Consider the following 12,839-nt stretch of genomic DNA (forward strand, 5'->3'; position numbering starts at 1 on the left):
CTGAGACCCTGCAACAGTTTGCCATAAATACACCCCCTTCTCCTATGCGTTTGGAGCCAGAACCCTGAACCCTTCACACAGGGTCACCTGGCTCTCAGAGGCCCGAGGTCAGGGTCTGATTTCAGCATCTGTCCTGGAGCAGCCGAAAGTGCCACTCAGCTACTGGGAAGAAGTTGCCTCATCCTCCCTCCTGGTTCTGCAGGTGGATGCCTTTCAAGGTGCAGACCAAGGTGCATGAGCACATGAAAGATTCATTGTGCCAGTGGTGGCGCACGCCTTTAATCCCAGCACTCGGGAAGCGGGGCAGGCGGATCTCTGTGATTCCAGGCCAGCCTGGTCTACAAGAGCTAGTTCTAGGACAACTAGGGCTGTTACACAGAAAAACCCTGGCTCACAAAACCAAGTAGAAGATTCATTGTAAATGTACAGTAGTCAAATTCAGAGCATCCATCAGTAGTGGAAAGCAGCCAGAGCAGCCTGGTGGTGACATATACTGGAGTCTTGCATTTAGGAGGCAGAGGCATGACAGTTCTACACATGCTGGCCTACACAACAAGATACATGACTCAAGATACATGGCAAGTGAAATGGACCAAGTCTCATGAAAATGTCTCAGTGTGAGCCTCAGCCTGTGCTCACTCCCTGCCCTGAGCCATTTCATAGGCAGCTGTGAGTGGTGCTTTTCCTGGCGTGGCCAGTCAGTGCTGAAAGAGAAGACAAAACCCTTTGATCATAACTTGAGCCCGGTCCCCCTCCTGTCTTCATGTCAGGCTGGATTCGCACAGGTCAGATAGTTCTCCAGCTCCCTTCAGTGTCCTGGAACTCTTCCCTTCTTACATGCCTCCCATGCTGCAGGGAGCCTCCGGGCCAGTGTGACTCTCCATCTCAGGTCCAACCTTGGGCTGATGTGGAAGGAGTGTAGCCACCACATGGTTTGGAAGCACTTCTAGGAACAAAGACATTTGGCCCTTTCAAAGGATGGAGTGTTGACTCTGACACTTTCACTACAGAACATCAGGATTGGGAGCCCTGTGACTGTCCACTTGAACTGCTTGCTGGGAATCCAAGCAACCTGAGTGGCAATGAGCCTTAAACACACACGGTTCCCCACAGGGACCTTGTGGCATCAGCATGTCATAGCTGGGGTGAAGTGTTTATGCTAAACTCTTGTTACTCCTCATCCAAGTGTGGGGGCAGTTGCTCTGGGTGCTTACCTCTGCAGCTTCCCAGGCTTAGGATTCAGCAAGCAGGAGACCCCGGCATAACGCTATCTTATCTTCTGGCTGTGAAGAGACACCATGACTACAGCAACTCTTTTTGTTTGCTTTTTTTTTTTTTTTGAGACAGGGTTTCTCTGTAGCTTTGGAGCCTGTCCTGGAACTAACTCTTGTAGACATCAAACGCACAGAGATCCACCTACCTCTGCCTCCCAAGTGCTGGAATTAAAGACATGCGCCACCACTGGCAACTCTTATTGAAAGAAAACATTTAATTGAGGGCTCGCTTAGAGTTTCAGATGTTTAGTTCACTCTCATCATGGGGAACATGGTAGCGTGTAGGCAGGCACTGAGCCTGTTGTGCCTCAGAAATGGCTCAGGGCAGGTAGTACGCACAGGCTGAGGTCATGGAGACTTTGAGGAGACTTGGCCTGTTTTATTATCTTGTGTCTTTTGAGACAGATCTTGCTGTGTAACCAGCAGTTCTGGAGAACAACATCCTGATCCATAGAGCAAGCTTGGGCCTAGCATGGGTTTTTGAAGCCTCAGAACCCACTGCCCATTCTGAAACTCTACTTCCAAGGCCACACACCTCCTAATCCTTCTGACCCTTTCAAATGGTGCCTCTTCCTGGTGACTGAGCACTCAAACCTATGATCCTATGAGGGTCCTTATTAAAACCGCAGGTGCTGAGGAGCTGTCAGCCACTAGTCCTTCCTGGTGGGGACTGTAGCCCTGCCCTGCCCATGGGCCTCTCTATTGCCAAGTCCCTGCTGAACCCAGTGGCCTGGTACATGTGGTCCACCCACAGAACCCATGGCAGCCACACACCTGTTTCTGAACCTTCCTCTGGCACACAAAACCAGCCATCTAGCCAGCCTCACGCTTGGGCATGGTTCTCTGCTGTAGACTGGGATCTGGAACCCTGACCTGGGGCGTGGTCATCTTTGTTCTGCCCAACTTCTTGGTTTTGGCAGGCTTGTTGGACTTGAGGCTGACTTCAGAGAGGTCCTGGAGCTCCACCCTGTAGACACCTGTGAGTGGGAAGAATGGGCCTTAACTGGCCTTACCTGTGGCATCTGGGTCTTACAGCCTAAACCTGGCTCACCTAAGACAGGCCCGGGCCAGTAGCATCACACTGCTCCTGCCAGCACAGACTCAACGTGCTCATTGTGAGGACTGCCGAGACCAGTTCTCAAGGGCCACATCAGCTGCTGATGTCAGATACTGAGGCCAGACTGGACAGACAGCTCACCATGGCCTCTGGGGAAGCTGCTGAGGTAAGCACCTTGCTCAGGCTTTCCACATTACACAGAGGGAGGCCTCCCTCCCCTGAGGCAGAAGGTGAGGCATCAGCTGCCACCTCTCTCGGGGAGGAGGAAGGGCACAAAGGCTGGCTTCTGTCAAGCTCCCTCCAGGCCTGACCAGCAGTAGACAGGGCAAGGGCATGGGGTTTTCCTAGACTACAGGAAATGTTTGTCATTAGCAGGGGAGAGAGTTTATGTTACAAAGCACACATCAACAAAGCCAGGAAGATTCCAGAACCCTACCGATTGCCTGCCTTAGTGACCATCAATAGAAAGTGTATCAGTCTGTTGGGATGTAAGAAGTGTGGGCATGCTGAGAGTTGGCTCAGAGGTTAAGAGCACTGGCTGCTCTAAGGATCCGGATCAATTCCCAGCATGTACATGACAACTTCCAACCTGTACCTCCAGGATCTGACAACCTCACACAGGCATACATGCAGGCAAAACTCCAATGCACATACAAAGAAAATAAATCATTAAAAAAGAAAAAAGTGTGGCCATGTGGAAAGTTCTGGTAGATCCAGAGTTGTGGCAGCCCCTTGCTCCACCATTCTACTTTTGGGAGATGTCCAAAGGATGAAAGGGGCACCCAGACAGGGACTGCACGTCTGTGTTCACAATTGACAAGAGGTGGGAACAACCCAGGCTTCCAGTGAAGAATGCATACATAGAATGTGGTCCAGCTAAGATTGTCATGCAACCACAAAACTGAAAACATGAATGCACTTTAAGAATGTTCTGCTAGATGAAAGAAGCCGCCAGTCACAGGGCAGACAGTTGCTTCTACTCATCTCAAGCACCTGGAAGAGTCAAGTTCCTCACACTAGGCAGGGTAGAACTGCTGCAGCAGGGAATGCATGGCTGAGTGGGCGAGAGCTGCAGCTAGGGATGCATAGCTGGTACACAAGAATGTAGTTCCTGCCAGTGAAATGCTTTGAAAAATGGGTATAAGCTATTCACAGTCTATGAAATGAACCGTCTGTGTATGGCACACTTTGTATGAAATGAAAACTCAGGCTCTGCTGGGCCTGGGTCTCATAGGCTGGACACATTCATCACATGGTGTGCAGAGCCCCTGCATGCCCTTAGCTGTTGGTGGATGCTTTTCTTGAGTCTAGTCTGTGTCTGAGATGTCAGACACTGTTTCTGACCCGACCCAATAGTCCCAGGGCACAAGAAGGTCACATTCTTGTGGACTGCAGTGTGCCATGAGGGCATCGTGGATGTTGGCATCCGCTCTCAGGTGATAGACTAGAACCTTCCCTGACCTGGGGTTCACAAGGCATTCAATGTCTGGCCATATCTACCATGTCATGTTAGCCCTATAACTCTGTAGGCTTCTGGCCTGGCACTGGTTCAGCTCCCTTTGGCATCACATTGCTGTTCAACCCTGAGGTCACATGCTGTGACTCCCTGAGTAGAATGTTCACTGGCTCATGGCTGCCATCCTCCAGCTGATGCAGCTCCCCCCACCCCCAGGTGCTCTAGCCCTGTCCTCTGAGCAGCCCTCATGCTCAGTCTTGCTGCATTCAGGCTGCCAGCCCTCCTGGCCATGGGGCTGTCATCCTGAGACTGGTGCTCCTGCCACTTAGGTCTTCCGAGTCTGTCTATAAACACCCCTCTGGCGGCTTCTCTTAGCTCCCAGCTTTTCCTTCTTTGGGTAAATTCCTAGCAGGATGTCGCAGAGTGGAGTGGAGTAATCCTTGGAACTTTCCAGGGAGGCTGGCCAACTGTTCAGACTGTAATAATCTGTAGCCCAGGCTGGCCCTTTCCCATTCGTGCCCCCTCCCAGCTGTCCCCTCATTCTCTAATACTCGTTCTTGAGCATTAGATTAGGGGTGAACCAGGACCCAGCCTTAAATGCCAGCTGGGAGTGACAACTGTTCTCTCAGGCCTGGGGGCTCAGGAAAATTCCTTGTGCCCAGCTCTGCCTTGGGGGAGCTCCTTCCCTTTGCTAAATAGACCACTTTGTTGAAGGTTGAGGGGTGACTCCTGGACTGACTCTGCATGTGGGATGAGGCTTCAGGGCCTTGGCCTGTCCCAGACATCCCAGTCAGTACATCCTGGAGCCCCCAGCTAGAGCATTGTGGCTGGTCCTTTGAGGCTCAGGCTCCGGCGGACATGATTACCCTCCTGCTTTCAGACAGGCTCAGATTTCTCTTGTATGATTGGTGCTGTCTGGTTTAGCCAGACCAAGGCCTGTAGAAACCGAGTTTCCATCTACTCCACCAATCTCTCAGCACAAAGTACTGCCTCTGTCATCCCACAGACAGCTTGGATTTACCTCAGGAGCTAGCTGGGAACCAGAGAGCAAGAATCCGCCCTGATGGAGTCGAGAGGATGGTGCCAGACAGTGGGCATCACTCCTTTTTAAATTTATTTTTATTTACTTTGGTGTTTTGCCATGGATGTTGGGTCTCATGAAACTGAAGTTATAGATGGTTGTGAACGGCCATGTGGGTGCTGGGAATTGAACCCAGGTCCTCTGGAAGAGCAGTCAGTGCTCTTAACCTCTGAGCCATCTCCCTGACCCATTGCTCTTATATCATCAGAGGGCACAATGGACCTGCTACTTCCCAGGTCAAGGCCATAGAGCACCCTGCCAGTGAGTCCAGGCCTAGCACTTCCTGGGGAGTTCACAGTGTTTTCTTTCTCTCTTGATTTATTTTTATTTATTTATTTTTTTAATGTTGGGTAGTACTGTCAGCCTGTGGTTTTCTCCAGTAAGGGCTGTTCTCTCCACCCTTTTGTCTAGGAGGAGTGTATCAGCAAAGTCTTGCTTCATCAGACTCAGCCTTCTTGGTCCTCCAGTTGATTTATTTTTAGATACAGGATCTCACTCTGTAGAGTCGCCTCTGCCTCCTGAGTGCTGGGGTTAAAGGCTGCGCCACCACCGCCCACACAAGCAGTGAAGTGAAAATGTTGTTGGGTGAGTCCTGTGATTCTCAGCATTTGGGAAGGAGAAGTTCGAGATCATCGTCAGTTATATAGCAAATTTGAGGCCAACCTGGAATACAAAAACCCCGAGACCCACTTGGGTATCTTCTGTGACTCTGGCTGGGAACACTCGTGTTCTCAGGTCTTTCTACATAGCCTTGGTTGTTCTGGAACTTACCATGTAGATTAGGCTGGCCTTACTCACTGAGATCCTCCTGCCTGTGCCTCTTGAGTGGTGGGATTAAAGGTGTGAGCCACTATGCCTGGCTGCCAACATCGATCCCTAACTGTCATTTGTACGTAGAAAAGAAGTATAGTGGTAGAGCCGTACCACCTCTACCTAAGTCCACTACACTTAGCTGGACTAATAGTGGCTACAGATTGAGAAGTTGAGCATGTTTCCTCTTACACGTTATAGCTGGTTCTAATTATCATGGAGAAACAATCATTCTTCTCCTCTGGAGCATGGTTGGCCTTTCTGGAAGCAGTGCTGGGGGCTCTGCACAGAAACAGTGGGCAGGTAGGTTTTAGTGACACCTGGCTTGTCCGGGAGTTCAGAGGCAAATTTCCACTACATCTTTCCTGCTGTTTCATCCCTTGCTGCAGCTGCTTCTGATCTCAGCAGCTCCTTAGGACAGCAACACACTCGTATGTCCAGGACTGACCTGGATGACAGGTGTCAGGTCTACCTCAAGTCCATCTCGTCCTGTCCCAAATGGAGTTACCCATTTCAGGTCTGTGTGAAATGCCTTGTCACCTCAATTCTTTATAAGCTCTGTGCAGTCTTCCCTGGCGGCTTCACTGTCATTCCTGCAAAACGCCCTCCCAGCCATATGTAACCCAGATTCCCTGTACTCTGCAGTTTATTGAGTCTCAGCACTGAGTTTCTTCAAAGGACACATCTCCACATGCACCCATCTGTCCCTGTGGCCCCTGCTGCATCCTGGTTGATTTGTTGCTGATCTGTCTCTGATGTCACCCCCACTGTCAAGTCTGTGGTTTGGGTGACCACCTTTCTATTACACATTCGTTGAATTTTGGACATTCAAAGTTCATCCAAAGTTCCAGGGTGCTCATCAGGATTCTCGAGTCTTGTCAGGTGTGCTTCTAGTAACTGGTCTGAGGTGTGAAGCATTCTAGGGGATCAAAGGTGCCTGCCTCAGGATGCCACCAGCACTGTGTTCAACCTGCTTGCCTGGTGTGTGCTCCATCCACACTGTCCAGTCTCCTTTGGGAGGGACAGTCTTCACTGCTGAGCCTGTTGAGGGGAGGACCTGAGCTCTGCAGCTCTCAGACCCTGCCCCCTTTAGCCCTTTGTTCACACCAATGCCAACCTGAGGCTTCAGCACTCTACAGTGCGGTTGGTCCCGTGTCCTTTGATATACCTGTCTGTATGGCGCTGAGCACTGCCTTACTGTAGGCAGCTTCCTGTTTGGAACCTGCCATGGAAAGTGGTCTGAGAGGCCTGGAGAGATGGCTCAGAGGACCTGAGTTCAATTCCCAGGACCCACACGGTGGCTCACAACCATCTATAATGAGATCTGGTGCCCTCTTCTGGCCTGCAGAGACATGTGCAGGCAGAACACTGTATACATACATACATACATACATACATACATACATACATACATACATAAAGATTAAAAAAGAGAAAACTGGGGCCAGGTGATGGGCAGACAGATCTGAGTTCTGAATCCAGGCAGGGGCAGCCTGGATTCTATAGAGTTCCAGGCTAACCTGAGCCACAGTCTGAGACTGAAAAACAAAATGAAACAAAAGAACTGGGGTGCAGAGATAAAGAGAAACCCCCAAAAGATTGGTCAGATGTGGCACATACTTGTTACACCAGTATAGAGGCTGGTTCTCTGTTCAGTGTATGAGAAACCTGTTTTCTTGACTCTGGAGTGTAGATTCTAATCTAATCTAGGATGAAATGTACAGATTTTGTCTCTCTCCCAGGGGTCCAGGTCATGCCAAGAAAGGCCAAGTTTCCTCTTTGTATTTAGAAAACTTTAAGGTGGTGAGAGGCTTTGTGTCGAGCCCTAGAGCTTTGGGCATTGGGTCTGGGTTGACCCTGAGCTCTGACTCAATCTGGTTTGTCTGCTCCAAGCTTCTTGCAGCTTTACTTCTGTCCTACAGACAGTGTTGTAGCTCTTTCTGTGAGGCTTTCCTGGGGGCCTAGAGTGTACCTGCTGGGTCCAGTTCTTCTCCAAGGGACACTGCTTTCCACAAACTATGGAGGTACACAGCGGACAGATCTGACAGGGAACAGTTAAAAGGGTATGGGTATAGCATTTTTCTCCCAGAATGTAGTTTGGGCTTTACAATCTTCCAATACATTTGCACTAGATTGAGTCTAAGGATATGAGAGTTTCTTTTGGCCAACAACACACTGAGCTTAAGTGGCCCCACAAGACAGTACACTAACTTATTGACACACTTCCTCATTTGCTCCCATGTTAGAATGAACCTATTAGAATAAAAACCATTATCCTCACCCGGTCTCGAAAAACAAACAAAACTCATTATCCTCAACATCTGTAATTTGAAGTTATTAAATGTTACTAGAACAGGATGGCTGTTTGTGCTGGCAGCCATGATGCACACACCTAGCACTCAGGAGGCAGAGGCAGGTAGAGTTCCAAGTCACCTTAGACTGCATAGCAAGACTGTCTTTGCTCATTTGGAGAAATTTCTTGAGTCTTATTTGGTGGTGACAGTAATATTGTTGTTCTGAAGCTTTAGTCACAAATACTTCCAGGTTCATTATCCTGAATGTGGGCATGTGTGGAGATTAGGGGACAACTTCGTGATGGAGTCAGTTCTTTCTACCACTGGTTCTGGGAATCAAACTTCAGGCTTACGTGGCAAATGCTTTACCTGCTGAACCATCTTGCTGGCCTTTGGTATTCATTGTTGTCAAGGGGTTCTCCTGTGTTTCAGGAGCTAAGTTTTCTGCTAGGTGACATCAAGGAATGAGTAAAGACCATTTTAGGGAATGGGCTCACTCCAAGCTTTTAAAAAAGGGATGAATTCTGGATCCGTTCAGGTCTACTTGACTGCTGTCTCAGAAGGTGACTGCATGGTTGCTTTGCAGTCAGGCAGGTGAGGCTGGTCATGTGTGCAGTCTCCTCTTCCTACTCTGAGAAACAATGAGGCCCGTTTTCTGCTGAGTGACATACACTCTGCTTCCCTCCTGGTTGAGTACTAGTCTGACAGGAGGGACCTTGGCGCCCATCCCCACCCTCCTATAAAAACAGCCACTGCTGCGCTGAGGGTTTATCGTAGAATAGATTTATTTACCTGAAATCATGTCTGTTACTAGCACAGAGAGAAACTGAACTCTATTTCCAGTCTACAGTCAAACATGCGCCGTGAGAAGCTGTGAGCTGACGCTGAGCACTTTATTACAATAAATGCACACAATACTTGTATCGCACCAACATCTGTCTACTGCTTCTGAGTTCATTAAATAAATTACATTAATACAGTGTGAAACAGCTGGCTGCACACCCAAAAAACAACTGAAGTTAGGACCGGAGGCCTATGTTTGTAACCATTCAACAGCGGTAGTGTTTTAATTGAATTTATAAATAAGCAAACTGTACAGGGCCAATTAGAAAGCATGTTTCAATGTCACTGTAGAGCAATCTGGCTGCTTACAACTGAAGGCATGCATTACAATTATCATACAGCTATAGAGGCTATGACATTCTGTAGAGAAATATGGAGACTTGGCTGATGGCTTCTATTCTTGGATAAGGTTTCAGAACCTCATTCTTCTTTCAGCAAAGAAACCAAACTTCTCTGGAGAGGCTCTCTGATTCTTTATGCTAAATTGTACACGTTATTATTTTGATTAAACAGCTAAAACCCCACTGGTAATACACATTTCCTCCACATCACACAGTGAGTTGGGAACTGTTTCTAGTTTTCTTTTCCCCAACATCAGTCATGCAGAGGGCTGGTAGATGTGTTGCTAACAACGCACATGCACGCACCCGAACACCCTTACATTTCTGCAAATGGTTTAGGAAGCGGTTACTCCAGTATTGCTGAAAAGGAAAGAGAGAGGAAATCAGCTTCTTAAAATATAGAGCAATGTTAGAACAACTTCCCAAGACACACCAACAGGGACAGACAGAAAGAACACTGCATTTGGTCTAGATGCAAGACCAGCATTTCTAACTAAGTGTCCTGAGGTGCTGCCCGCCATATCTAGCAGTGGCTTGGTGACTGCCCTTGTGCTTCCTGCTGCCGCCAGCTCCTAACAAAGCCCCACAAGGCAGAAACTGTAAGGCGTGTCAGGTATGAGGGCAGTGGGAGCGGAGATCTCAGTAGCCATGCAGAGTGAGGCAGGTGGAGCAGAGTGAGTGCATGGCACCAGGTGGGGGAAGGCCTTCCTGCTCCCTCCCTGTTCTCCAGGACAGCAGTCCTGGGCTGCAGGCTCAGTTGAAAGGTTGGAAGGCTTTTTCAACTGCAAAGGTTGCTCTTGAGGAATTTTGGGAGCTCATGCATGGCAAAGGGCAACCATGCCTCTGCCTCTTGGCTTATGGGCACTGTAGGCACTGAGCCAGTGCTGGTCTTAGATGTTCCTGAGGTCTGTGACACTGTGGGCTGAGACCCGAGTTTAAGGATGCTATCTATCTATGGTACAGTTGCTGTGAGGTGGCGGGCCTTCCCCAGCCCTGGCAGCGCCCTAGCTTCTGGGGAATGCATCACCTGCATTTTGCTGAGTGGGCTGCAGGGCTGAACCTTTGATACAGCTGTACCAAGAGGTTACTCAAGAAAACCTCAAAGCTGAGTTCCATGCTAGACTGTTCTGTTGGGTTGAGGGCAGCATTGCCCATCCACGTACTGCTGTCCCTTCTTGAAGGTGCTGGCTGAGAGTAAGGCTGTCTGTGGGCTGGGACTATGCTGTTGGCCCTGGTACCAAGTATTCCTGACTCAGGGCAGCAGTGATCTAAACTGTTCATCTGTTAGTGATGAACTGGTTGCCCAAATAGTCTCTGTGGATGTTAAGGACCCACAGTACCATCAAGGACGCGAACATATTTGTAGACGTCATCTAACCGAGGATCCAAGGAACCACGGGAGGATGAGCTGACTGACTCGGTCTCTCAGGGCTCTAACCATCTGTCCTGCTCAGCTGCACTTCTGTGTTTGATCCACTCAATCATTATAACACTTATGACATCCAAAAATGGCAAAAAAAAAAAAAAAAGTTGCCTTTTTCCTGAGAATCATTACTTCCTGCAGCACCCAGAGGTATCACTTGAACTCAAGGGTCAGTTGCTGTGTTCCTTTAGAGCCAGGCACTTTCTCTTGCTTGCCTCTCTGCCACGTGCAACTAAGAGCTAGTTCATACCAGGAGGCTGTTTTAATGGCCACTCTCACTAAGACATATCCTATAAAGGTGACAAAATTTCCTATATAATCAGTTATCTATCTGCAACCAGTGAAAATCCAAAGCTTTGGGACATTTTTGTGTAAGGTCTGTTTGGCACTAGAGGTGGCACAGCTCCTTCAGCTTGAGGTCAGCCCAGTCACAAGAGCCTCTTACCCACAACTCACAAAAATCATTGTCCTGGGTAGTGTTTATGCTGGAGTCTGTGTAGTGAGCAGCTAGCATCCCTATTTCCTTACGAAGTGGCTGCCTGGTGGGCACAGGAGCCATGCAGCCCACTAGCAACAGGGGCCATCTCATTCAGTGGCATCACCTGTACACAGGCCACAGCACCCCAATCCCATAGAGAAGATACTCACGTTAGTTGATGGATGTTGGAAGGCATTGGAGGAAAACACCACAGTTAGGACTGTTAATGACTCACACTGCCGTTAAGACTGACCTTGAACATGCGCAAACGTTCATCAGAGTCGTGGTGGTGGTTAGTGCCACATTCAAATAAAAATAGTTCTATACAATATGTTCATTTGGTCATGTGCTATTTACAGATTTTTACAAAACATACACACACACACACACACACACACACACACTTGCCCTTACACCAGGCTACATACAACAGGCCAGCAGAAACTTGCATAAATGTATATCACATGACAGATCGTGCCTATACATTATAAATAAAATCCTACTATGCAGCAGAACAGGATCCTTCCCCTCAGGAACAGGAAAACTAAGGCTCTAAGCTGAGAAATTTGAACTGATTATAGATAGTTCAAGGCAGGCCATTAAGAACAAGACAGTTATTTTTCTCTGTCCATTTAAAATGTTTTATTTTTCTTTTAAACTAGATTGTGAAGTGCCACTGAATAGGCAATGTTGGCAAAAACAATGTCTGTTACAATAAAATACATTAGACATTTAAATAAATAACCTTAAAAACTAGGCAAAAGGACAGAAACCCAGTCGATTGAATCTGGAGCAATGTTTTCTGCACAAGCGAGAACAGGCAAACCTCTCGTGAAGACGGATGTAAACAGAACCATCAGACCTACAGAAGAAGCCGAGCGGGCTGGGGTGGGCTGGGGGTGACAGAGGCTGAGGGTGCAGGAAGTGGCAAACCAAAAATACTGACTGAGGTAGCAGGACTCTGCTCAGTGCAGAAAAATTGGCTTATGAATAAAAATTAGACTGTGATATCAAATTAAATCCAGAGAATCATGCAAAAGACACAATACATGCTATTTAGTTTTTTTTTTCTTTTAAAAACCACACACATTCATTTCCTAGAGTCTGCTGCCAATTAATTTGCTGACAATGTCTGCTGGCTCAACTGTCTTTGTACAAGTATGAGTATTAAACACAACACTGTACATGCTTTTTCATCTACAAAAAAATATCTGCATAAAATAGTGTTAGTTCTCTGTACATGTCAATGGACACTTTAATTATGTGTATAAAAAAAGGAAAATCTTGTCCCACTGGAGTCAGAAAAAGCAAAACAAAATCTAGAATATGAAACCTCCTTCACCAGCCAATATGTTCATGTGAAAATTCAGCAGAAATAGACAGTTGCTTTAAACAATAAAAAAAAATTAATTGATTAAGTTAAACATCTTCTGTATGTAGCGCTGTCAGTCAAGACCAGAACATATCACTAAAGTTAGTGTCTGTGCTGTAGACCCAGACCACCAGGGGCATAATGAGCAGCACAAACGGCCACGAAATGCCATCGGTGCATGCCGACAGCGAGCAGGAGGATTTGGTGGCAGGCTGCACACACTCTTTACCGGGTTCCAGGTAGTTTCGGGCCACAAACTTGAGAGTCTCGTCCATGAGGATCACAGGCAAGGAGATTTTCAGCACCATCAGCCACTGGGTCAGGTTCAGCGGTGTGATCTGGAAGATGAGCTGAGACAAAGAAGGCCTGTCAGGTCTCTGGAGCCAGAGGAGCCGCCCAGACCCAGCCTG

At 48.0% G+C, this 12,839-nt stretch overlaps 1 protein-coding gene and 1 non-coding gene across 2 annotated transcripts in view; both read right to left on the reverse strand.

Moving 5' to 3' along the window:
- Positions 1-5,209: 5,209 nt before the first annotated feature.
- On the reverse strand, positions 5,210-5,336 carry LOC119825828. Its single transcript, XR_005287294.1, has one exon.
- Positions 5,337-8,733: 3,397 nt separating this feature from the next.
- Atp2a2 (ATPase sarcoplasmic/endoplasmic reticulum Ca2+ transporting 2) overlaps positions 8,734-12,839 on the reverse strand; it is a 44,225-nt gene continuing 40,119 nt past the window's right edge. Inside the window, exon 20 of the mRNA XM_038344736.2 lies at positions 8,734-12,779. Within this exon, the coding sequence (XP_038200664.1) occupies positions 12,507-12,779 (273 nt within the window). The 3' untranslated portion in view covers positions 8,734-12,506. The remainder of the gene's footprint in view (positions 12,780-12,839) is intronic.

Source organism: Arvicola amphibius, chromosome 10, assembly GCF_903992535.2.
Source record: "Arvicola amphibius chromosome 10, mArvAmp1.2, whole genome shotgun sequence".
Classification (NCBI taxonomy): Eukaryota; Metazoa; Chordata; class Mammalia; order Rodentia; family Cricetidae; genus Arvicola; species Arvicola amphibius.